Genomic DNA, 26931 nt, shown 5'->3' on the forward strand with positions numbered 1-26931 from the left:
AACATTCTAAGAAATTTCAGGTTTATAGCCACAGGGATGAATTAAATGCATTTCAGTTCTGCAGATTAAAATACAGAATATGTTTACATTATTCTGCATTTTATTATGTTGTTGCCTTTTGGTATGCTTTACATTAAAAATACATGACTGACACTCCTTATACCAGTGAGCCTTTTTATTGAAAAAAAATATTATTGCATTAAACTACATTCCCAGGAATTCCTTGAATAACATAAAAAAAAGCCGCATTGCATGTACATTAGTGCAATTCACTTAGCTACTGTATAATATAAAACACTTTATACAGAGAATACAAAACAAAATTACTAGTTTACATATTATACTAGCCAGAGTATTATCCATTTTTAAATATAAACTTAACACTTTTAAAATCAATCTGGGCAAATGGCATTTTATGCAAATCTGCACAACAAATAAACATGTTATATGTATTCCAGAAGTGCCTCAGTTACCAAAACTAAAAAACCAAACCAAACCAATATTACCATTGTGTAACTCAGGAAACATTTGTTACTGGAATTTTAGAGTGTGGGTGATCTGTTCCCTTGGATTATGTGTCAAGAATATGCAACCAAGCTGAGATTGATCATAACTTGGAGTGGATGTATCGCTGCCACTAGGATACTGTAATGTTTTTAAAAATCAGTCTAAATGAAATCAAAATTGTAGCACGGCTCCAAACATCAGGCTGAATTATGCTTTTAATAATGATACATATTTAAAGTACATTAGTGATGAAAAACAAATATGGCAGCAAGTAGAGGAAATACATCACCTCATAACAATTTTATTACATTTCTTCAAGAAAATCCCTTCTGTGTACTAAGAAGGATATTGGACATTCCCTTTGTTGGTAGTCAATGACCGCTGTTCAGCTATTGTGCTGTTTCTGTTCTTTCTTAAGCTCTCTTTTTCCATCAATACCTGTCAAAATTCTGTTTTCCATTCTTCCAAGTAATAAATTTAATCTTTGTTGTCTATTATTTGCCTTATCAGATCATTCTTGTTGGTGTATAAAATACATGGACATCCTATGATTTGGATCCTTCCTAGAATTCGATTGTATTGTGCGTAATACCAGGGAACCAGGTTTAAGTATTTTCCATAAATGATCTACATAGTAGGATATTGTTAAATTTTAACTGGTCAGGTTTCTTGGCATAGGAATTTCTGTAATATAAACATCATCAGTAAGAAGCAGGGATACGAAATGCTTGTGTACACGTTAAATCTGAGATGAGCCTGTCATTTCTTCTGTTACACTTTTTTCTTTTAGTGTTACCTGCTTTGGATTCAAATAAACTCTTATATACCATGAGAAAGTAGGAGGAGTAGGAATGAATAGGAATGGAATTGGGCCCATCAAAAAATTTAAAAGTTTCTGGGGCTGGAAATGTATCTTTTAGGCTGGTATTAGCCCTGAACTGGTTCTGATGGCTGTGCAGCTCAGTCAGCCTCTCTAGGCAAAGGTTGACTTGCCTGCTCCTTTAAAACATCCATTTCAGAGTGTTTCTACAGAATTATAACAGTGTTTCAAAACGGTCCACTGAGTGAGGGATCTCCATCTGAGCAAGCAAGTACTAATTTTCAGAGGTGCTTAGTCACTTTTAGTGAAATTCGTGTGATTCTCAGGCAGTAATGTTTCAGAAGTATAGAAATTATATGCAAATTCAGATCTAATTTTTTGGAAGATTTTCAGCCAAAAATGAAAGGAAGAATTTTTAAATTATGGAAATAAATATTTTAACATCTTTCCCAAAGAAAATGTATGACTTAATGACAATAATTTCAATTTTACAAGTTCCCTAGGATTAAAATGGAAAAAGTTAAACCGTAAAGATAAGTAACTCCAAAATGGCATGAATCCATTTTGTTAATAAAAGTAATAAATCAGCTGGGAATCAAACAAAGAACTGTTTGTGGGTGTTAGTTTCACCAACTTTTTTCAGTAGAAGATGTTTTGTTGTTTCACATCTTTTATTTGATTGCTAAAATGTTAAATATCCAGAGGAAATTTATCTTTGAAAATCAACTGTAAAATGAGCAGTCACAACTTGCAAAGATATTTGAGAAGTTTGGAATAACATTAGTTTATGATGAAGCAGCTGCTTTTAGAAATTAAAAAATTCCATTTTATTACAATGGATCAATCTAATTTGATTAAGTTAGAAAATTGGTCCTAAGTTGTATTTTAAATAGTCAACTTAATTGCTATTAGATTTCTCAGTTTCTTCAGATTGCTGAATATAATGGAATAAAATAATCCAGAGGTTTTAATGTTTTTTATATCTACTCTGAAAGATACATTATTAATTGTGCACTACTTTATTGCAAATTAATTGAAATTATTTCCAAATGTTTCTAATCCAAACAGACAGGTATTTTCAGACATTTCACTGTCTAATTATACTGGGAAGCATGCCTGCAGCCTAACCAAAATTATGAACTTAATTTCATGCTAAACGTCCCATGTTCAGTTAGAAACATTATAAAAAGAGTCAAAATGTGCCATTCAAAGAGATTCTGAAGTCCTCACCTATTTCCAGATATGCAGTTACTACCAGCAATTTCAACCACACGTTACCCTGAATGTTGGATACATGCATTCAAACATTGCAGATTCAGAACTTCCAATTTGTGTGTTGAGAGTTTGGGAAGCCATGTGAGAACCTAGACATATTTCTTTAGGTTCAATCAATATACCTTGAAATGCTGAGAAATGTGGCTTGGTTGTCTATGAGACTTGACCTGGAGCGCCAGTTTCTTCTCAGAATTTTATGTCTGCATTTTTATGAATATCAGCTTTATCTTATTGGACCAACCAGTTGTTGGTGAAAGGGATGAAACATATTTACACATTCTTTGGACAAGACTCTGCCACACATCAGATCTCTGTCTGGAAGGAAAGAAGTGTTGCAGTCTTGGCCAAGGACCTCTGAGGTTCAAAGCCAGCACTAGCTGCTTGGCAACTCTGGGCTGCTGCCACCCACCCCACATACCCTACGCTACAGCCACAGACAGGCAACTCCAGAGAACTTGGCTTCATTCCCTTCTTTCCCTTGCCTTCTTGGATGCTCGGCTCAGGGAGAAAAGTAGCATCCTGCTTGTGCCATCACAGAGCTCCCTGTGCTAAGGGAATTTTTTTTGTTATGTATGTGTGGCCAGACTGCAGTCCCTTTACACTGTCCAAGCAACATATACCAGGGATAAAATCACTAAAGTGTCTTTCAGATGTTCTTGTGCCCCTCTTCTTCCAGTGTTAACTCATCACCCCTCACTCTGAAGCCCCCATAATTAATTTTGACTACAGACAAAACCTTTTTTGCTCAGTAAGAAATATCTTTTACCAGATCAAGTACTATGCCATTGCTTGTACACACACAGAAAAGCAAACGTTTGAGGTGTGTCAAGATTGTTCTACCTTAAACTGTACTACTTTAAATCTGTCATCAGTGTTGATATTCTTGGTCCCATTGTGTCTGGGTGCTGTGGTCCCATTCTTAATGAGAGTCGCAGACTTCACTGCAGGCTGTTCTTTCCAAATTTCTATAGAATGACATTAGCTGGACCCCATCCTGCTTGTATTGTAAAAGTCCTTAAACCAGCTTTTTTACTCAGTGATACAAGAACCAAATCAACATTTATATGCTGTCAGCCAGAATGTGGACTTTACAATATTAGCCATTGTGCTCTCAGGAAAACAGTAGATTTCCCTTCAAACATGTGACTGAACACTGAATAATTTATTTTATTCAAATTTGGTTTTGGAGCCTTGGTGTGATCATTTGGGCTAATTTAAATAGCTAGAAACACTGAAAACTTCTTTTATTGTAGGTAACTGTTGGATCTGGCTGGAGCAAGAATGGTGATGGGGATCTTGCCCTTGGAATAATGGATGAACTAAGGGATTTGGATGTACAGCAGAAGGTGTGGCTGCATTCAGGTGTGGTGTAAATAAGGCTGGGATATATGCAGTGTGTGGCAGCGCAGGGAAGGTCAGAGGGGAAGGGTGGAAGGTGGTGTTGGAGACCAGGTGCAGTGGGTGACCTGTCAGCAGAGCAGGATGGGTGGGAATGAGGGCTGGCGCTAGTGGGGAAAGTGATATGGGGGCAAAATGTGCCTGAGAGAGGGGGTGGATGTGTGCCAGGGAGAGATGACTGCCATGAGGATGTACAGATGACGAGACAGCAAAGCGTTGCAGCAGTGTGTGGTGAATGGTGGTGACAGTAGCATGCTGCTGAACAGGGAGGGCAGGGACTGCTGGTGTTGCAGAGAAGGCAGCTGGTCCTGGGACAGGCAAAACTTTCAGGTGTTTTGCCATAAGTTGTTTCTGCATATGCTGCTGGGCTTGCAGCTGCAGCAACCTATATTTGTCTACTTCCTCTGGTGAAAATGTGATAGGTTGCTGCGTTAAAGGAGAAGGGGTGGATTTACTGTACATTTCTAGGTCATTTACTGTGTCAGCATACTTCTGCATAGCATTGTCACAAAGAGAGTCTGAACTGCCTTCTGCCTGGTTCAAGTCCATGTTTACATCATGTAGTTCTTCTTTGGTCTCTGTTGAATTATCAACAACAGAATATCTATTAGAGGGAAAAGCACCAGGGAAATCATTTGGTACTGGGTCACAGCTTTGTATAAAGGGTTGCACTTCACTAATGAAGAGATTGGATTGTTCCTTTATTGCTGTGTTCCTTTTTATCATTGGGCTCTGATAGCCTGTTCCTATTTGAATGATGTCTTTTAAAAGACAATGATCATAATCAGTGTCTGTTGAAAGAGCAACATTAGTTACCTCTGACGCTTCAAAGTTGGTTTTCTTTACACTGTTTTCCAACGAGCTGCTTTCATTATGTCCCATGTCATTTTTACCTATGCTTAGCAGTTTCTCTGGCAAAGGTAACATTACAATGTCATCTACCGACGATGAAAACTGAAGGGAAATGTGACTTTGCGAGTGATCCTTTAATTCTACCCCACAAGTGCCGGAAGATCTATCCAAATCGTGCATTTGTTCCTGGGTTTTCTTGGACTGCACTCGTTCCAAAAGTAACTTGGCTGTCAGTGACTTTCTTTTTCCACATATGTCTTTTGCCAGAGTTTCAGAAGAGCAGGTGGCAAAGGTGTTTGACCGACCATTCACATTCAGAGAGTCATATTGTGCAGTTTCAGCTTTCCCCAGTTCAGCGTTGGAACTACTCTCTGGGTCCACTTTTGTTTTGTTGTCACAGCTGTCAATCTCTTTTGAGAGGGATCCTGAACTATTACTTCTTGATATTCTGCTACTAGATGATCTTTCGCTGCTTCTTGAATCCCTGGTGGAGCAGCTTTTGGAGCTACGGTACCTTCTACTTCTACTATGTACTTTTCCAAAATGACGGTGTCTGTGCCTGCTGTGTTTAGATCTGTCTCTATGCTGTAAAACTTTATGTCTTGAATATCTCTGACATTTAATTGTGCCCCTCTGTGTACAGTTTCCAGTTCTGTGACTTCTACTATGACAAAGATAATCCTCGTCTGTATCATCAGAAGTGAAAATGCACTTGTGCTTTCTGTGTTTACATTTGTGCCTTTCAGCTGTTTTGCCTTTTTTTTTACAACAAAAAAGCAAATTATTTCTGCTGTGGTTGCTCAGTGTGGGACTCATGTAGCTCACGAGGCTACTTGTACCGCTAACTGAAGTGTCAGAATAGCTGGAATGTCTGTCAGAGGAGGACTTTTCAGGAGATGGGAATCTCCAGCATCTCGTGCAACTTCCACCACCTTCATTTTCTGAATACTTGCTGTTTGAACAGGACTTATAACTAAGGAAACTTCCACTAGAGTCTTTTCCACTGTCACTTATGGCACTGCTGCAGCTGGCCACATCTTGAATGGACCTGCAGTCCTTTTGGTTTCCACGTTTTTCCTCAGAATAAATTAAATGGCATTTTTCAGCTTTAGACTTTTTAATTCTAGACATAAAAGCAGAGAAGGAAATGCTTTCATTTCTAATGTTCTGGGTTTTTCTTTCACAGCAATGAAAATGATGCTTTAAGGGTCTTCTCTGTGTTGCTGTATGAAGACTTTTTTCTGTCACATAATCCTTTTGTGAGACATCAAGGTAAGCAGGCACTTTGGGTATATTTTCATTCAAATAATCTGCAATGCATTTTTGACCATTTTCATTCATTTCTTTCCCTATGTCTGACTCAGCTTTTTGCTTGGTCTTTCTTGGATTTAGGGAACCTTTCATCTTCTTTGGTTTCAACAACTGATTATCTTGTTCGTTTGACATTTGCTTGTGTTTTATTAAACCTGAGGCTTCATTTTCATCTGCAGTCTTATTTATAGAGTGCTCTTTACAGCTTGCTTTGTTTGTTTCATGCTGTTTACCATCTCTGTGGTTTAAAGAGAGTCTGAAGTCAAAATACAATGGATTACAGCCATATGAAATACAGGGCTCAGTTTTTGTAAACAAAAGTAATTCTGTGGGCCACCGCAGAGCAGTGGAGCCATCTTTGCTCACTACATGGAGAAAAGGCAATGCCTGGGGCTTAACCTCTTTAAGCATGATCTCCCTTGGAAGTGTTTCCATATTCCTATTTGTGATTTCTGAACTCTCCAAAGATCTTTCTCTTTTTACTGCCCCAGGACTGTCTTTAACGTTGTTTGTGCACGCCAGCTGAGGTTCTGGATGTTCTGGGAGCTCAGGTAACTGGTCAGGCAGATGGGCATTGCTGTGCTTGTAGGTGTTTGACTGTGTAGAAAAATTGCTAGCTTGGCATGGAGGTGAAACAAGAGTTTCTAACTCAGACTCATTCAATTTGCTCTCTTGCTCTGTTACTTTAAGCGAACCAGAAAAATCCAAATTTGAAGGCTGTATTTTGACTTTGGAAAATGAAGGATGAGCACTGACCTTTTCTTCTAATTCTCTATCACCACTTCTATCATTTTCCTTTAGTGTTTTAGGCTTTGCAGGTACATGACTTGATGCACTGTTATCCAAATCCATTTGGTCTTGTGTAATAGGTGGCCCTTTATCCATGCTTGCTTTCACATCCTCCTCCAAAAGTGTGCCAGAACGACAGCCCTCAAGACCTTGTTTTATTTTACGGTTTGGGGATACACGAGAATCATTTCCTTCTTCAGAGTTTTCACTGAAGACTGATGCCGAGGACTCAAGCTTCAAAGGGACTTTTTTAGAGAATGAGAAAGACACTCCTGCCCTTTGAGAAGTATTACTGCTATCTGGGAACACTTGTGAGACTTGATTTCCAAGTGCATGGGGTCTTTCATTAGGGGACTGGTACCTACTTATGATTAGTTGCTGTTTCTCTAGTACGTTGCTGGAGAAACCTTGACCATCACTCATGGTGGTTCTTTGAGAACTAGGTGTGAACTTGCCACCCTTGTACAAGAAAATATCATCTGGTGATTGTTGGTTTTCCATGACTAATCTGGGGGCTTTAAGCAATGGTCCACTCCCAGTGATGCTGTAAATAATGAAAAAAAAAAAAACAAAAACAAAAAAGGAAAGCTGTATTAAGTAACCGAGTTAAGAGACATCTCACATTTGACAATGTCTATCTAGTAAAGAAGGGTGTCTCTCCTGCTGTTACAAGGCAAAACTAAGTTTCCAAAGTTTCTAAAGGGTAAATGTGCAGACTAGCTCCAAGTTTGGGCTCTATATGGGCAGAACAGTCTTTACATACAGGAAATTATATGATTTGAGGTCAGCACATGAATGCTGTTCTTCAGAATCATGCCTGTGTACATCCAGAAAAAACAATATTGTCTCTACTCTGAATTCATGTCAAGGAGAATTTTGTCTGTGGTTCATTTTAGTTTTCTGAGAGGCCCCTGCAAAAGAAATTCTGCTTTCTTCAAAACAAGATACTTCCACCTGGAGCACCTGATGAATCAAATAGGCAGAGAATAGGCAGCCTTCTGCTTGCTTGGAGAGGTCTATGTATTTTTAAGAGTAGAATTTTATTTTATCTTTATGTGATTCCACAATAGATTACTTCGTGAAATATTCAGAAAGTTATTAATGCTAAAGCTATAACTAAACATTGGTGGGGAAAAAGACATGAGGTGGTTTTCCATCATTGACTTCAGTGCTTTCACTATCACCTATCATTTGACTTTGCCATGTTTTGTCTTTCTGTATTCTACTTTCATTAATTAATTTTTTCCTGTTCCCAAAACCTGACAGATTTTAAATCTCTCGTATAGTTTTCTTGTACTTGGGAAAAAAAAATCAGCCTAGTGTAAGAGGACCTTAGCAAGCATGGTAAATCACTGATTTCTTGCAATAGATAATTAACTGAGATTGGAATGACTGTTGCCATTTTCCATTAGAGAAGAGACAAATATAGCCACCATAAAAATCTTATTCCAAGTAATATTTAAAACATGTGTTTCATTAGACCAATTATCTTCATTTACTATTGATGCAGTACTACAGTACACTTACATGAAAAAATTTTTGAACTAGTTTCAGTGAAGAGTTTGATTAAAAAATATAAAATATTTTAATTAAATGTAAGTAAATTACGACTGCCAGTTCTGTATTACAGCTATCTATAAATAGGCTAGCATAATTTATAAATGCTATAAAAATGCATTGATCTTCATCAGTGGGAACGATATAAAGGCTCTCTGGTGTAGAGTCCACTCCAAGTGTGAGAATATATATACACATTTCCGAGAATATATTTGCATTTGCCTCAAATTTGGCATCAGGAGATACAAATTCACCCCTATTTGTACATCAAGAAGGAATTATCTCTTAGAGAAAGCATGTAAAGAGATCCTTTCGAAGTCTCCTTGGAACAGAAAAATAAAGCTACATTTTCAGTTTTTCTGTGCATGAGATTAACAGTAATTTTGTTGTCAAATTGTATTAGCCTGTTGTAAGGAACTCTGCTGGAACCTGAGATACGGTACTTGGGGGATGATGTGTGTTTATGTAGACTCTTCCTTAGAAAGGATGACTTTCTGTCTTGCCTGAGCAGCTGGGAGTGCTACCCCTCTGCCAAGATCACAGGTCTCAGCCACCCCCTGAACCTATCAGTCATTGCAAACAGGAGCAGCAAGCACTCTTTTCAGGCTCCCTGTAAACAATTATGGACTCTTTCAAAAAACAAACATGCTTTTTCCCTCCTAGTCTCACTCTGTCTGGCTTTCCTGTTATCACCGATCCGATCATTTTATCCGAGACTATGAGTGGAGGTAAAGGCGTCTTTCCACAGGCAGTTACATTTCTTTCCACAGATTTGTACGAAAATGGAGTTGTAACCATAAAAGTGATACATTAGCACTAAACTGTTATATTTCAGCAGATTACTCAAAAACAATTACATAGGCCAAAATGAGTGTATAATAAACTCTGAATGTTATGATTTCCAGGGTACAGTAAGCTTGATATGAATTTAAAAGAATGCCAGTTTAATTATCTACTTAACTCATTATGGTCATAGATTAACATAAACAATTGGTCTGGTGGCAATCTATTCTACTGAAGTATTCAGTGTCATAAAACAAAGGGCATTTCTCAAATGTAAAGGTTTATGAGTGCAAATTGTGTACCGTATCTTGATATCCATCAATAGAGCAAACAGTATAGGATAAACTTAACTCAGTTAATTACTTGTTTTCCATTCACATACTTCCATTACTCTACAAATACTCTACAAAGAAGCTGTGAGAATAATCTCAGTACGCTACAAGTAGTAAAAATGATCCACAGACTAAGTCCAGATGCTTTAAATGGTGTTTTTTCTCTTCCCTTAACGTACCGTCAAATGATAAGAGCCATACTAATCTACCATGGTCAGGTTGAATAAGATAAAATGGTGACATTATAAAAACATCTTGAAACCACTCAATTCAGAAGAGATGAGACTAAGTAGCTACAGGAGAGAAAGCCAAAAACCCTCAAATAGCAAGTAATTAATTCAGGAGCTTTCAATTTTATGGTTTGCAAAACAGGAACATTTGGAGTTGAGTACAGCTGAAAACAGGTTACAGTGTACACCATCGCTGTACAGTACAGGGTGTAGGAGCAAAAATATGAAGATTTCTTCTGGGACTGAGGAAGGGCATTAAAATGTAATATAAATTTTAAATACTTGCCATTCCGACTGCTTCCGTAACTCTGCAAGCTGGTGGAGCCGCTTGAGTGCTTTTTCCTGTTTCTTCTCATCTTTCCATGACTTTGAAGCCACATTTCGAGCAAATTCTCTTTGTTTTAAATCTTTCAATCTCTGTGTGAAAAAAAAAAACAAAAAGAGAAGGGATTAAATATGTACACATCAGTTGCATTTCCTCTTACTCAATTTATTTGCTTTTGGTGAAGTTAGTATGTAAATGGAGAGCAAAAAGATTCTTAAAATGTTGTCATCCTAAGGAGAGATTGAAAATGTTATTTTTGCCTAACAAAACAACCTGATTGGGTGTTTGCTATTTAGCTGATATATGCTTGCCTATGAATTATAGCTTTATTAATTTCTTACAAATGCACAAAGCTTCTGCTGCGTACAAATGCAGACACAAAACTAGACTACGTTTAATGCACTTGAAATTTTCTGATTTAATTCAGTCAGTTGGAATTTAATCCATAGGTATATGTTGGAGTAAGGCTGAGCTCGGGTGTAATATATTTTATAGATCTCTATACTTGCACATGTATGCATGCATGTATGCTTGAGTCCATGCTGGTTTTGTAGCTTTTTAAGACTGCATTTGTTTTTCAAAGGAGAGAACTGCTGCCTGAAATGTTTGATCAAATAACTCTGTTATGGTTATTTTCGCAATTTTTTTTCTGATCTCCTCAAACATCTATAAATCTGGTAATTCCTGTTGGAGATAGCAAAATTCTTTGCCTTTATTACATTTTTTATTACCTGGTTTTGCACTGCTGATAATATAAGGAAAAGTGAAGGAGAAGAAGACACAACCCAAAAAGTCAAATCATCCTCTGCAAAAATAGTGGTACTATTTTGCCTTTGAGTTCATTGTGCTCTCTGGGGCTCAGCAGGTCACTTCCAACCTTAAAACTTCCTGGTTCAGGTCCACATTCCCATGGTCCATGGCAGAAATACTTTCCTCTCTTCACAGCCTCTCCAGTGTCATGCTGCTTGGTGAAGGCAGGTTTATAAGACAGAAAGGAGCTCTGTGCTCCTTTCCATCAGCCTGATGATCAAACTGGAAACCTTGAGGACCAGAACTGAGAAGAACCACTTGCCCCTTGGTTTGGAGGTGGCCCTGTGCTCTTCTGTGAAATTTAGAACTCTAGTATCAACACCACTGATGCTAGCTACTGCTCAGCGGCCAGTATCTAGGCCTGTCCACCAGCACCTAAACATCAGCATCCTCATCACTGCCATCATCTGCCAAGCTGTTGTTTCCCTACAGCATGTCCAAAAGCACAACGTACATCAGTAGGATAAATTGAAGGCTGACCCCACTTTGTAGCAGCAAATATTGCTTTCTGCAGCTCAGGTATGTGGAGCAGTCTAGCCATGGCACAGAGCTCTGCACAGGCCAACAGGCATCTGTGCTTCAGAAACAGGGCTGAAGGCAGAGAGTCCTCAACTTGTAGGGGTCAAGAGAATTATGAATGCATGAGAGAGAACTGCTTTCGGGAGGAAGGTCTGGCTTTTGTCAGCAGTTGAAGACAGTGAATAAGTGAAAACCACTGTGTGGTTGCATTATGCAATCGAAAGAAATGGCAGCTTTTTTCTCCAATTAAAATGAAATCATATGGTTACTGGCAATGACACAGTATGACAGAAAGGCATGAAGGAACCCTTGGTGGAAACAGACCATAAGGTCTGCGATTACTTTCTGTGAAGTGCAGGAAAGCTGTAGTACATATGTCCCACCACTGTCTTATCAGCTGACCTTCAAGTATGGGATTTTTTAAACAGCTCACATTTATGAGAGAGAAAGGGAGAGTAAAAGCAGAAGTTTCTTGCTTTCTCTCAGCTTTATGGACCCCAAGCCATGTGCCTCTGAGCACTGATCTCGAGGTAGGGAGAGGTGGGCTGCCCACAAATCAGCTGCTCAGGGAACTTAAGAGCTGATTTAACCACCCTGATGAAGGCTGAGGTCCCTCAGCCTTCTTCTCACCCAAGGGATGGGTAAGGACAAGAAGGCTGAGGGACCTGTTGCACCACCAACCAGCAAGAACTGTCCTGTTGTCTGGTGGCTGTTGGAAATTTAACTACACTCATCAGAAATATTCATAGTCTGCCAAATCTGGATGTTTCTCCAGAAAGATTCTATCAGCACCAACATCTAGCACTTCACTGAAGTAGACTGTGAAACAGGAAAGCTCTAAAGTCCTATTTAAAGCTCTTAACCTTCAGTTCCTTGGAAAAAAGAGGTTGCTTCACTGCATTTTTAGCTTTTTCCTGCTCCCTTACATGCAGTCCCTCAGTGCTCTTTGCCAGGCCCGTCATACAGCATTCCTTTCCCTCAACTTCATACCCTGCAATTTACAGTAAAATGGATGAGTATATAAGGTGACATTACTTTTGGTCTAAAAAAGAAACTTTTAAATAATATGTTAAAGCAAATACTGAAAAAGAAATCAGAAAATATTCCCGCAATGAATCCACACTTTCTGTCACCTAAATAACATTAACAAGACTGTGGAGATATTTAAGCAGTAAGGATCCTATGCTCCATGGAAAAACATAGGTAGTCTTGAGTCTTATTAACATCTTCAATGTGAAGAAAGGGCAAAGAAACACATTTGAGAAATGTCCTTTAGCGCCGCTTGCTATGTTTTAGCTGTCACCGTGAGCTGTTCAGTATCACACATAAAGCATTCATGAGGAAAAACAGAAACAGTTTCTACCTGTCAAGGAAACAAAGAACATTGTGCAAGCTAGTACTACGGAGCACAGGTACTGCAAAGCAATGCCATTTCACTTCTTTGACAGTTAGGATGATAATCAACAAAGCAAATGGACCAACACTAAGGATAGAAGTTCTAGCAGTATTTTTTGCTCTCTAATGGCATACAGCACATGTCAAGGAAGTAGAGAGAAGAATAAAAAATTGTTGGTAAGCATAGTGAAGAACTCATCAACTGGAGATGAAATCCAGGAAATCAAAAGCATCTACAGTGTGAGCAGAAAAAGGGCCCTCCTTGCACATCCCCCCATCACAACAAAAAACATGCGCTGCCAGAACTCCAGTTAGAAATCGTAATGAAATTTGTCAGCTATGTAGGGTAGACCACGGGACTGCCTGCTGAACCTGAAAAGCCATGGTTTTCTTCACTAATAACCTGTGCCAGGCACCTGACAGGCACACAAATATTTTTCACAGGTGGTGCACAACAGCATGCAACTGAGCGGGTACCTGAATGACAACCCTAAGCTCAGCAGGTGTGCTTCAAAATTAACATCACTTTACACAGCAATTGCATTTTTCGTGTAATTAGGTACTTAACTGGGCATCCAAATACAGGCACGTGTAATAAATTATGATTTATATAATAGTAATCTTGTGTTCTGTCCTTCACCTGCTACAAATATCATTGCCATAGAGTTATATTTAATTTTTAGACTCATTTTCTACTCTCTCTCTGCTTTTGGTGTGCATGTGCCTGTAGACATTGTCATATCTAAGTGTAACCCATCTCTATTTTATAAACACCCATAAAGAATATTAAAAGACTACAAAATAATATTCATTGTTATGGAAAGATTTACTTATATGACCAGGTCTGAGTCATGTTGGCTCCTCTAAGACCTACACAAAAACTGCTGAATTTATTCTTTCCCTCCTGAACTCCAGTATGAATCACCAGGAGATCCAAATGAGTTATTGGAGCTGCATCCTCACTACCTACTTTTGCTAGACATGAAATATCAGTGGCTAAATACCTGTATTTTAGCAATTTCTTCTTATTCTGAATGTTGAGTTCTTTTTTAAAAATTGTCACTTTATTGTGGCCAGTACTTGCTTTTCACTGACCTACAAGCATCTGTAGCATACTCACCGCTGGCTGCATTTGCAGTACTAAGATTACTTTTCTCCAGAGTTATGATCCAATTTCTATTCCTCCCTGTGCAGGTGAATGTTTCTATGGATTTCTGTTCATCTGATCAAATTTAGATGCCTATAGTTGCTCAGATTTTCTTTAAAACCACTGGAAAGAAATAAGCACTTTTAGAGGCTTAAACACCTCTTCTTAAAGCAGCTGTCTAAAACACAAGGGTTAAAGTGAGATGTAAAAATACCTCACTTTTTGCACTGCATACAGAGGCTATTAAGGGTATCTATCCTAAATATTAAGAGGTGTTCATCTACGAAGGTGACCCTGCCAAGGCAGCTTAAGTGCCCCCATACTAATTTATACAGCATGGGCAACAAACAGCAGGAATTGGAAACCACCATGCTTCTAGAAAGGTACAACCTAGTTGCCATTACTGAAACTTGGTGGATTGAATCCCAGGACTTGATTGCAGCTATTGATGGCTGCAGGCCGAGCAGAAGGGACAGGCAAGGAAGGCGGGGTGGAGGGGCTTCCCTCCAGAAAAAGAGATGGATGAAGTAGGAAGAGCTGTCATCTGAAGAACAGCCACAAGCATGCTGAAAGCTTAAGGGTAAGAATTAGAGATTAGGTGTAACATATCAGGAAAGGACAGCAAGAGATTGACATAGCTGAGTTGAGACCTGCTGGTCAAACTAAAGCGCAGAAAAGAAAATGCACATGGGGTAGAAACAAGGACAGGTACCCTGGGAAGAGTATAGGGATGCTGAATAGTTGTGTTGAGATGGGGTCAGGAAGGCCAAGGCTTCCTGAGGGTGAACTTGGCAAGCAATGAAAATAATAATGAGGGCCAGAAAAGGAAGGTCAAATAAAGCATCCCCCTGCTGATGAACAAGGCTGAAAAACTGGTAACAATGACATGGAGAAGGCTGAGATAACGCAGCAACATTTTTGCTTCAATTTCCACTGGCAACTCCCTTCCCATACCTCTTGAGTGGATGCACTGGAAGATGGGGACTGGGGGAGCAAAGTCCCTCTCACTGTGAGAAGATAGGGTTTTTGACCACCTGAGCAACCTGAATATATGTAAGTCTATGGGACCTGACGAGGTGCACCCCAGAGTCCTGAGAGACTTGGCTGATGTAGTTGCCATTATACTTGAAAAGTCATGGCAGTCAGGCAAAATCCTTGGTGACTGGGAAAAGGGAAACATTGTACCTGTTTTACAAAGGGTAGAAAGGAGGACTTGGGAACTACCAACCTGTCAGCCTCACTTCTCTGCCTGGAAAGATCATGGAACATATCCTCCTAGAAGCTGTGCTAAGGCATGTGATTGAAGGCAGCCAGCATGACTTCACCAAGGGCAAATCTTTCTTGACCAAATAGTGACTACATCAGTGGACAAGGGAAAAGCTACAAATGTAATCTATCTAGACTTCCATATTGGTGGATGAAAAGCTGAACTTGAGCTGGCAATGTGCTCTTGCCACTCAGAAAATCAACCATACCCTGGCTGCATTAAAAGAAGCATGGCCAACAGGTTGAGGGAGGTAATTATCTCCCTCTGCTCTGCCTTGGTAAAACACCGTCTGTACTCTGTTCAGTTCTGGAGTGCTCAACATAGGAAAGACATGAACCTGTTGGAGAGGTTCTAGAGGACCATGAAGATGACCAGAGGGCTGAAGCACCTCTTCTATGAAGACAGGCTGAGAGAGTGGGGCTTGTTCAGCCTGGAGAAGAGAAGGATCCAGGGAGATCTTACAACAGCTTTCAGTACTTAAAGGGGGTTCATAAGAAAGATGGGGACAAACATTTAGCAGGGCCTGTAGTGATAGGACAAGGGGTAATGGTTTTAAATATTTTTAGATTCCAACTAGATATAAAGAAGATATTTTTTGAATATGTCCCTAATTATTGCAGGGGGGAACTGGTCCCTTCCAAACCAAACTTTTCTGTGATTCTATCTCAGGCATAGGCATGTGATAGAGGAAATTGGTGCTTTGGTACATTTTAATTGCTACAGATAATATTAATATTTACAGGTTGCATAAAAGAGTAAATTCAATTAGGGTGCTTGGGCACATACAATAGAAAGAAAGTTGAGAAAGACATCTGGGCTTTTTTTATAAATCATTGACACGAATACAAAGAAGGTTTTCATAATTTGCATTGCCCTGTCAGATTTTCCACCCTTCATTCTCCAGGGGGTCTCTGGCTTCAGGAACCATTTTTTCTATATTCCTTTTTATTTCACTATCTCCAATTTGAGGACCATAGAAAAACAGTACTGGAGGACAGAATTACTTCTCCTTGTGAGCATTCTGCCAGAGGCTGTGCTCACCCTACTACATAGATCTTACAGGGGTTCTCAGTGTAACTACTTCAGCGTCTGGGGCAAATAACTTGCTGCAAGTATACTGAGAATAAAGTCCTCTTCTCATTCACAGTGGTGTAGCTGCATTGATATAAAAGCAGAAAAGCTGCTTTGGGAAAAATAATTCTTCATGCATTGTTAGAAAATGGTAGGTTAGTATGAATTAATTGATTTTTCCATTCACATTTAGATTTCATTTTTTCCCCCCAGATTGTCATTCATAATGTGTTCTCCAAAATACTCATCATTCTGTAATGCATTGCAGCTCCAGGTAAAAATATAGTATACATCACTGCTTTCTTCAGTCAGCATTAGGTATACATCTCCTGTCATATTTAAGCTTTCTTTGAATCTGAGCCCATGAACTAATGTGAGTGTTTGAGTGCCTGATTGGCTCTAGAGATAGATTGTTTTTCAATTTGCTGAAAAGCTCCTTAATTAAATCCCAAACAAATTCACCATAGAAGGGTTAAATGAGGAAAAAAGGGAACGTGAATTCCAGTAATTATTCTCTTGCCTGTAGCCCTAACATTGGAACCAATTACATTATTTGTAAAATGAGTTCACACTGCAAACCGTCAAATGAGAATGATAGTTACTAGATACATAATTAGGCTTCATGTCTGATGCTCATGGTATTAGCTCTCTAAGTGAAAGGGAGGAAACGACATAAAAGGAATTTGCTTTTACTGTGGTAAATAAAATTCTAAAAACGAATTGAAAAGGCAGTTACACACAGGAATTAACTGTGAGATATGAATCTTGAAATTTAGCTGATAATTTTTCATTTGTTTTACCCATAAATAACTACAGATCACTTTGATGTGTCTGATAGTAATTGGGGTTTTTTTGTGATAGTTTATATTATAGTCAGTCTTAACATATTTAATATTGTTAGTGGGAGTGAATAGGAAAACAGAAAGAAAATACACTGGTATGATTAAGTTAGGGAATGAGATGATAGCAGGAGTGGGAAAAAGAAAGTCCTCAGACATGCCTGAGAGGAGACTCCATCAGCGAATGAGGTGTTGGTCACAGATCCAACCAGAAGGATAAATTACAGGTGGCTGTTTGGAGGGCTTGTTTTCACATGTCTTCATGGAAGCTCCTGTTAAGTCTGTATAGAAGGATGGTCTGACCTAGTGCAATGGGTCTGCATGTCAGAAAGCATCAGAGCTTACCTGAGTCTGTTCTGTGGGATGTTCCTACTGTTCAACCAGATCTGCAAATATTCCTCCTAATTAAATTGATTTAGTCCATTGGTAGATGAAAGTATATCCTTTTGTACTGTTCATGAGAATCCCCCAAGTAAAGTTAAACCAGATGGTCTTCTCTGGGGGCATTTACATAGGGGAGAGGACAGAACAGTCACTTTGAGGCAGCAATGCAGTTGTATGAAGGCTTGAGCTATTAGTGGATCTGGCATATGCTCCACTTGACCATCAATTTTTATATCTGTCATATGCTCCAACAAGCTGGCTGCATGCTGTATAATTTTTCTAATAGGATGCAACAACTATCCATAAAACCCATTTTATTGTTTTGGTTTGTGGTGGTTGTTTGGGTTTTGGTTTAAATTTGGTTGAACCCAGAATATTATTTCTCTCAAAAGTCTTAAAGTAGACTGATCTCTCCTGGAGAAGAGGAGTTAAAGGTAACCAGGAATCTAGCAGCAATACTATAACAAAATGCTTGCTTAAAGGAGTTTAAATGGATGACAGTTACTTTTTAAGTTTTGTCCCTAAGAAAAAGCCACAAAGGACTTCTGTAATTACCTGATCAAAACTTTTCAATACCATAAGAGAGAGGACATCCTGATTTGATGCTTTAACAGATTCCTTGATAAAATCAAATTACTTTGACAAGATAGAAGGACCTGGGGGTCCTGGTTGACGACAGGTTGGCTATGAATCAGCAGTGTGCCCTGGTGGCTAAGAGAACCAATGGGATCTTGGGGTGCATTAGGAAGAGTGTGGCCAGCAGCTCTAAGGAGGTGATCCTTCCCCTCTACTCTGCCCTGGTCAGGCCCCACCTGGAGTATTGTGTCCACTTCTGGGCTCCCTGGTATAAAAAAGACAGGGACCTCCTTGAGAGAGTCCAGAGAAGGGCGACAAAGATGATTAAGGGCCTGGAGCATCTCCCCTATGAGGAAAGGCTGAGTGAGCTGGGACTGGTCAGCCTGGAGAAGAGAAGACTAAGGGGGGACCTAATCGATGTTTGTAAATATCTTACGTATGGGATGCCGGCGGAATCGGCCAGCCCCTTTTCAGTGGTATGTGGGGACAGAACAAGGGGCAATGGCTGCAAATTGGAGCACAGGAAGTTCTGCACCAACATGCGGAAGAACTTTTTCACAGTGAGGGTGACAGAGCCCTGGGACAGGCTGCCCAGGGAGGTGGTGGAGTCTCCTTCTCTGGAGATATTCAAGACCCATCTGGACGCCTATCTGTGCAATATGAGCTAGGGAGCTGCTTTGGCAGGGAGGTTGGACCCGATGATCTCTCGAGGTCCCTTCCAACCCCTATGATTCTGTGATTCTGTGATCTACTTTACATAAACCACATTAAATGAAAATAATTACATTATCATTCTTTAGTACTTTATGGAGTCCTGTATAAGTCATTCCAGTATTTTCCCTGGTACTAATATCAGGATGACAGATTTTCTTGTTTATTCTTTTTAAATCCTAGCACGGCATTATCTAGCTTCTAGCTTGATGCATCTTTCTCTAGCGCTTTGAGACTTATTTAAAATCGACATTAATGATTAGGAGAGAATATGGCCATATCTTTCCTAATACTTAAATGTTAGTTACCTGAATTTGCTGATACAAAAATATTTAGCTCTAGATGATGCTGTTTAATATCCCTCTTAGCTATTGGCAGAGTGGTGCTTCAAAATCATAAACTTCTGAGATGTAACTAAATCATTTGGCTTTGCCCCAAGTATAGAGTGGAAATCTGTGTGGAATAGTCCTTTTAGCATCACTGCTAACAAGTGATTAATTTTCTATTTGGAGCTGAAGATTCTTTATGTCCTCAACATATTTTCAGAAACTTTCTTGCCCTCACCTGTGATGACTACAGATTTTCCTTCTGCCCCTTTTATTTCCTCCATCACTTTTTTTTTTCAATTACCATTTTTCTTTTCCCTCCTTTATTATAAATTTAAAACCACAGAGAATTGACTTTTCTTCTAAATGATATTAGCTGTTTACAACCTATTTGGTCTTTTTCAGTTGTGGGATTTGGGTTCTTAAACCATCTGCCAGGTATCATTTAAAATTTCTGAGGTCTCTCTCACATCTTTCCATTTGAATTCCTCCTCCCAGACCATTTGGAAAACTCATTCACCTTTATGAAACTAGATTCCTTAAAGAAGTGTATTTTGCAGGGTTTTGTTTATACAAATATATTAAAATATTTTATTTTTACTTAATAAACAAAGTCACTTGGCTTTTTTAATTTCCTGGATGCATGTGTTGATCATCATAGTGCTACTAACATACAGATTAAAGATCAGCTCCTTAGAGACCCATAATATGGATAAAGTGGTTTTGTGCTATTCTTGTAGAAGGGAAGCCCACATAGGCAGCAAATTCAGATGGATAATCTGTTAATTTTAATTTCCTCATGCACGGGATTGGACTACCAGTTTATCTTCCAGTCTGTGTTTTTTTTTACAGGAGGAGATGAACAGATGTGGGTTTTGGTTGTTTTTTTTTTTTTTTTTCAGGGTAATTCACTCCTGCAATAGCCTGATTTAGCCCTTAATTATCTGAGACAATCTTTTGACAATACAGCTCAGTAAATTATACTGATTAAAAAAGGTTATTTTGATTGTATGGTTTTCCTTTAATTTGTTTTCCAAATTCGTCTCACATTATTTATAGATGTTGTCTCCTTTTACTTTAGTGTCCTTTCCTCCCTGTAGTTGACTTAACCATCTCTCTTCCCGGTTGAGCAGTATTTCCATCTGAAATAACAAAAGTAACAAGGTGCTTCCTAAATACATTCAGCGTGTCATGGAAAAAGATGAGAAAATTGTTCAGAGTGAATGATGTCCTAATTTTCTAGTTTATAAAGGCAAAGATATTTTGGCCTATCTAGCACCCTTTTTAATGCCTCATACTTAAAATATGATTTATTTCCAATCTGTTATGTGTGTTTGGTCCCCTTAAATGTACCTCTGTTGCACTCTGCAGTGCCCAAGACTTTTACTAAAAGAGATAGCTAAAAGCAAGTACCTGTTCAAAGTATCACTGAGCTACAATGTGACACCCTTCAATCGTGATTCCAGAATGTAACATTTTTCATAGTGTTCTAGAAACTCCTCGCTTGGAGGGGGGTGGAGATGATACATTTTTATAGGAGCCATCCCAAACTTCTTTACACCCTGTATATTGTGATGCCATGGGAGATAACATTTAATAGTCCCCCTATCCCCACTTACCTATGTCCAGAGTATGTCTGTTTATATTCATTCTTGCATCAAATGATGCTGTAAATACACATCTGTTTTCTTAATGTAGATATGGACATTTTTAATATTTTAAAGCTGGCCTATCACTCAATGTTTCTGAAATACTTTCAGTCACTTCTCAAATTCTTTGCCAGTCACTTGACACAAGCAATCTTTCAAGCAAGCTTTACTCTATAACTGCCTCCAAGGAAACTTTCATTCCTGTAAAATTTGAAGTTGATTTTTTATTGATACCACAGCTTCTTACTCTAATCATACTTTTCTACACTCCTGAATTTTAATTACTTCTTATAACAAAAGAAAAATTGTGAGTTTATGTACTCAAGTGGAATGATAGTACTCTTAAAATATGCACCAACACAGATTCAATATGGTGATAGTGACTTTATATTCTTTGGACTAGGTGAGTTAAAACAATACTGTAAATTATTCTGGAGACAAGGAGAAGTAGGATCATACTTTATCATTTTAACTTCTGAAAAAAAAAATCCATTGTTTTTCCGGGTTTTACTGGTTTATCTTCTAGAAAGCCCTTGTGCAAAGATGAATAAAGAATTATATAAAAAATTCAGTTCATTTCCTAAAAGTAATGAAAAATTTCTATAATAATTAGTGTACTTTTCTCATGTACTCCATGTTCAAATTTGTTAGGCTATGAGTTGCTCTTTTGCTTGTGTAGGGGTCCAATTTGCAATTATTTTCAAATTGCAGGCCAGAACCTTAATTTTCTTTTTTTACCAAGCAGAGGGACATAATGCTGTGATAGATTTGAAAATGGGAAGCAAATCGGAATCTGAAATGGGCTACTGAGAGCCATAATTACATCAATGAACTGAAGTTTGGTGTAACCCATGTTCAAAGGATGCAAAAGTGAGGCAGAGCTCTGCTTTGGAGGAAGTGGTGCTAAGAAGTCATCAACATGCTAAAGGGCTGAAAACAGTCAGAGAAATGACTGATAGTTTACAAGCATAAACTATCCTACTGGGCTGCAGGGGGCTCCTGTCAATTTTTCTAATTTACAGGATTGTTTAAAGAACCATAATTTCTGATCTGCAGAAGATTTTGACATTTGGGATTTATTTACTTTATAGTCTTACTTAGAGAAATAAAATTTTGAAAACTTATTAAAAAAAGATATTTGCGTGTTTCCAGTAGCCTTGATTTTGGTGATCTAAATAGCAATGAAACATAATGCCTTAAAGATGTTATTTTGATTATATCTGTATCTCAAGAATAGTAAATACAATGTGTGCATGTGTTAAAATTGATATTTTTAAAGTATTTTAAAAACTTTATGAGAAATTTTAAAGTTTTTTTTTAAAGTAGCACTGTTGAAACAAAGTATTTCAATCCTCATGAACCATTTCAACCTGATTGAAACTAATTGATGTAAACATTTTCAGTGAAAAATGGTTTTGATCTCACATTCCTGCCAAAGCTTTCTACTTTGAAAGTCACATTTACTGATTAAAAAACCCTGATTTTGGTTATAATTTGGGTTTTGTCTTGGGTTCTTTTTTTTTTTTGGGGGGGGGGATTTTTTGGGGGGAAACATTTGGGTTTTACTGTCCTAACACCTCTGATAATATGTTTGTTTGGTATACGCATGAATGTCATCTCTAGATATTTCTGTGCAGTTTAATCTGAGAAGGTGCTTAAAGAGCCCTCATCTCTTTAATGGCTCCTGGTGGAGCCTAATTATTATGAAATTGCAAAAGCTGTGAAATGATAATTAGTCTGGGTTACCTCCTTTATTTTTCCCTTAGAGACATGTTAAAAGATGTTAATTAATGCTTTTAACTAAGTAAGGATAATAAATGACTAATCTCACCGCTTTTATTGCTGCCTTGTGTTTCTGTTTTGTTTTTAAATATTTGTTTCTACTCTGAATGCCCCTTAAAGACATACAAGGCTCATTGTATGGTTCCTTGAACACAAACATAGTTGATTAGCCTGACTTTAAAGCTCCACAGGAATCAATTGCTCAGCTACATTCTTGCACATTAATTACTGCATGGAAGGTGCAGTCAAAAATGAACAGAACTATAATAGATGCAGATTCTAGACAGATGTTCATAGGGCCAGATATATATCCTGCATGCCAATGGGATTAGAAGAATAATTTTTTCCAGAGAAGGGGAAATATGAGCAAGAGAGTAGCGTTCTGAAAGTTATGCAGCAGCCAACAAAAACGTAACTATACTGTGAACATTTGAGGGTGAAACATTTTACTAGCAAAGGTAATTGTCCAGTATTTCCAAAAAGCACTACACAAAATTGCCCCAAATAAAACATGTACAGATGTGTCGTAACCTGCACAACAGGTTACGTAAACTGGCTGAATAGTATCTTATTTTCCAAGTCGCTCCACGAATATAAGTTAAATTGTGAAGACAGTAGTCAAAGACAAACATAACATCTGGCAGCGCTTTGTCCCTATCACATCACTTCTTGAAGCAAGATTTGCTGAGCCTGACATCAAGATGACACCAGCTATTCCGGGTCTACAGATTTAACAAAAATAAAAGCACAAAGTTTGTGGCCTAGAAGCAACACTATCTTATGTTTGCCTGTCTTTTGAAACTGGCACATGTAATATAGTGTACAGCTGTTCACTATTGCCCAGTTCTTATTAGAAAATAGAGGTTTTTGCATGATTTGCAACATTTTACATGGAAGTAGGTAGAAAACATGATGTTTATTCTGTTTCTTCTGTCCATATTAATGGCATTTAAAAAGTGGAAAAGATGCTTGAATGCAGACATTTTGACAAAGGACAGCAAGACCCAATGTAATTTATCTTGTTTGTTAAACAATGCAGGAACAACTCCAGCCTGACTGTGCTAAAGGTTAACTGAATATGGGAATAATAATTCAAACATAGATACTTAGGTTATCCATATCTATCCCACTTTCTTAACTAATACCCTACATACTGCATGTATTAGCATTTCAGAACTGAGAACCAAAGTGGGATATGTTGATTTTAATCACTCCTTTTTTATACAGTATGACTGGCTCACAACAACTTTTTGTTTGAATGGGATGTTTCAGAAAGTCATTTGTTTCAAAATTTATTGCATGTACATTGTAAAAGCCATGTTAAATCAATTATAACAGAATGTTTTCATGTTTTGGTTTTGAGAACATTTTTTTCTCATCTAGATTTGAAATGGAAGCAAAGTTTGCAACAATGGAATATTGCTTAAACCAGAGATGCTGACTTTCAAACTGATTTATGACACCTTTTGTCTAAATCTGATTAAACAAGAATATGTTTCTTCATGTTCTGGGTGGGGAATTGCTGTACAAAGTGAAACCCCAAATTGATATTTTGGGACAGAGTTTCGTATTTGTCTGCAGTTTGGCATAATCTCTTTTTTACAAATCTAATCCTTCAGAGTCCTTGATTATCTGAGTAAGCCATCCATCTGCATCAACCACTGCATCAACCATTCCTCCTGCCTGAAAAATTAGTTGTAAAACTTTAGTAATTAAAAGTGCACCCTCTGAGAAGATTGGAAAGGACAATAACACAGGCATTAAGGAACAGCACTTCCTCTAACTGACATTCTGGTTATTGCTATGTCTTAAATGCCAAAATCTGATAATACACGTCTGTAATTCCTTATATAATGAAATACTTAAGAAATATCTTACAGTCATTGGACCATCATTAACAACTATGAAATTAGGTGTCCCGTGGGTTTTTTTTCCAATTTAAAGAGGGTTAAATTGCTAATTTACATGTTAATTAGCATTCATTCTAAAGAACACCAAATGTAATTCCATAGCATCTAGCATTTAACAATTCGGCTTATCAAGACATTAAATTTAAAAGGAGCTCTGCATTATTTGTGAGAAGTTTTTTTGAGGCCTAATGATGAAAGGAATCTCATTATTCTAACCAACCTGCAATTTAAAAAGGACGAATCCTGCCAATTTATTTACTTTATCACTGAGTAATAAGAAGGCAGCAAAGCATGTGCACGACAGCAGGTTCAGTAGTTGTTAATAAGGCCAACTGACCTGCACAGATTGGTAAATTTAAAATAAAGAGCTGTTTCTGGTGACATTTATTTGGAATCTGTTGCCTCAAGTCTCGCTGAGTCACCAGTGTGCTCGGTGGTATTTGATAATGCTGCTTCCCTTGCTCTGGAGCTAGTCTGGTTCATGCACTTGCTGTGTAGTATGCACTTGAAAGATCTCTGTGTAGCATAGCTATAAATACAAACCTTCCCTAATAACATTTAAGAAAATACTTCATGATATTATAAACTAAGCATTCACTTAAAGATAATTTCAAACTGGCAAAATAAATGTTCTTAGTACAGTGATGCCACAGAATTATCATATTGTTTGCATCCTGCTTTTGCTCATGTGCTGTACACTATTCCTTTGCCTAAATGCTGATGTCAGCCTGCAATGTTTTATGTTATCTTTATTTACATTAATTTCTGTGATGTGACACAACCTAATTGTCTGTTTCAGTGCACTGGTAATTCAGCATTTCAATGATGTGGATTGCAGGTACTTTGAAGCACAGCAGCTGTGATGCAAATATGGGTTTAGATAGGCAGGATTTCACTATTCCTAAATAACAGGAACAAGCATTCAGGCCAAGAAAATAGAGTATTTTGGTGTTATATGATCTGTCAGTTGTAACAGTTGGAATTGTGTATGAGCAGCAGCATTATACATTTCATTATTTCATTTTTTTTTCAAACCCCAGCCATGTTTTGCATAGTGTCTTTGCATTGTTTTCAATACAACATTTGTGCCAATATAAAATCTGTGGTATTGTTGTTAACAGAATTAGAGTTGTCACATGTAATTTTTGTGTATCCTATCCAGTTGATTCACTCAGTTCCTCAGCTCTAAGTGGAATCGCTTAGACATTTGTGGGTCTAAGTGACTGACATTGACAGTCTCCGGTGCTTTATCCTGGTATTTCCCCTTATTTACGGAATATTTCTCCAGGTCTTTTCTCTTGTAAGTCTTTTTTTTTTTTTCTTGTACATACCTTTCATTGCCTTCTAATTTTGGAGTGACACCTCCATGCCTTTCTGTCCTTTGTGATTTGTGTCTCTGTCCATTACAACTAGTCCCACAATTACCTCCTAAACCCATTTCCTCCTCTTCTGTTTCCCCCTCGTTTCACATCATCAGTTCTTTTGTAGCCAACAGCTTCATCCCCTGCACAAGATGGCTGCATTCCTCAGTACAGTCCATGATCAGTACTGAGTCAGGGAGGTTTTGTTGGGGAAAAAAACAGGCTACCTGAGATTAAATATTTTACTAAACAGGAGATCCATAAAAGTACCATTTTAGGTTGTCCAAAAAGTACCAATTCTGGTGCTTTATAATTTCCTTATTCTGACTTTGCAAATACAATATATTTTTACTGTAATTTACTAAAGTTTGGTATCCAGAAAAAAAAAATTTAGCCCAGTCTTTGAAAGCAACAGAACCCTGGGTCTTAAAATACAAACTGTTCAGAAACCTTAACTATAAGCATCCCAGCCATTTCTGTATCTAATGATCCAGTGGAAAGCATAGGGTAATCTAATTTGTAATCAAGACTAATTTAGGAACAAAAGGGATGAGTAGAAGGAGTCAATTCAAAAGAACTGATTCTGAAAGAAAGAGAACTTTTCAAGTTAATTATGGGAAAAAGACAGTGTGAGAAAATGAAAACTATTCAGCAAGAAATTATCAAAAACCTGCTCTTTGGGAACAGTTACAGTCAGAGTGGAAGTAATTTTTGGGAGTATGAACAAGAACCCACACTGCAAAATCAGTGTATGATGAAAAGCTAAGAAAGTGAGAAGAAGTAACAGAAATTAGAGAATGTAATAAATGGCATAGGCATAAGCAACAATAAGAAAATCACTGGTTTAAGAATGAACAAGAGAACAGTGTGCCTTTAAGACAAAAAGATTGAAATGATAGGATAGGCAATAGAAATGAATCCTTTGCTTTTAGCTTACATGAAGGAAAACAATACTTATTCCAGAAATATAAAGAGTATATTGTTTCCAAGGAAGAGAAAGATGTG

The 26931-nt window shown here is 37.9% G+C and overlaps 1 protein-coding gene across 1 annotated transcript in view; it reads right to left on the reverse strand.

Annotated features, from left to right (window-relative positions):
- Positions 1 to 3811: 3811 nt before the first annotated feature.
- The window catches only part of ZNF804B (zinc finger protein 804B), a gene marked incomplete at both ends in the record, with an annotated part of 238318 nt that continues 215198 nt past the window's right edge, over positions 3812 to 26931 (reverse strand). The window contains 2 exon segments of the mRNA XM_084279769.1: positions 3812 to 7496; positions 10141 to 10271. Of these exon segments, the coding sequence (XP_084135895.1) occupies positions 3812 to 7496; positions 10141 to 10271 (3816 nt within the window).

The sequence above is a fragment of the Gallinula chloropus genome (genome assembly GCF_964237585.1).
Source record: "Gallinula chloropus genome assembly, chromosome: 2".
Classification (NCBI taxonomy): Eukaryota; Metazoa; Chordata; class Aves; order Gruiformes; family Rallidae; genus Gallinula; species Gallinula chloropus.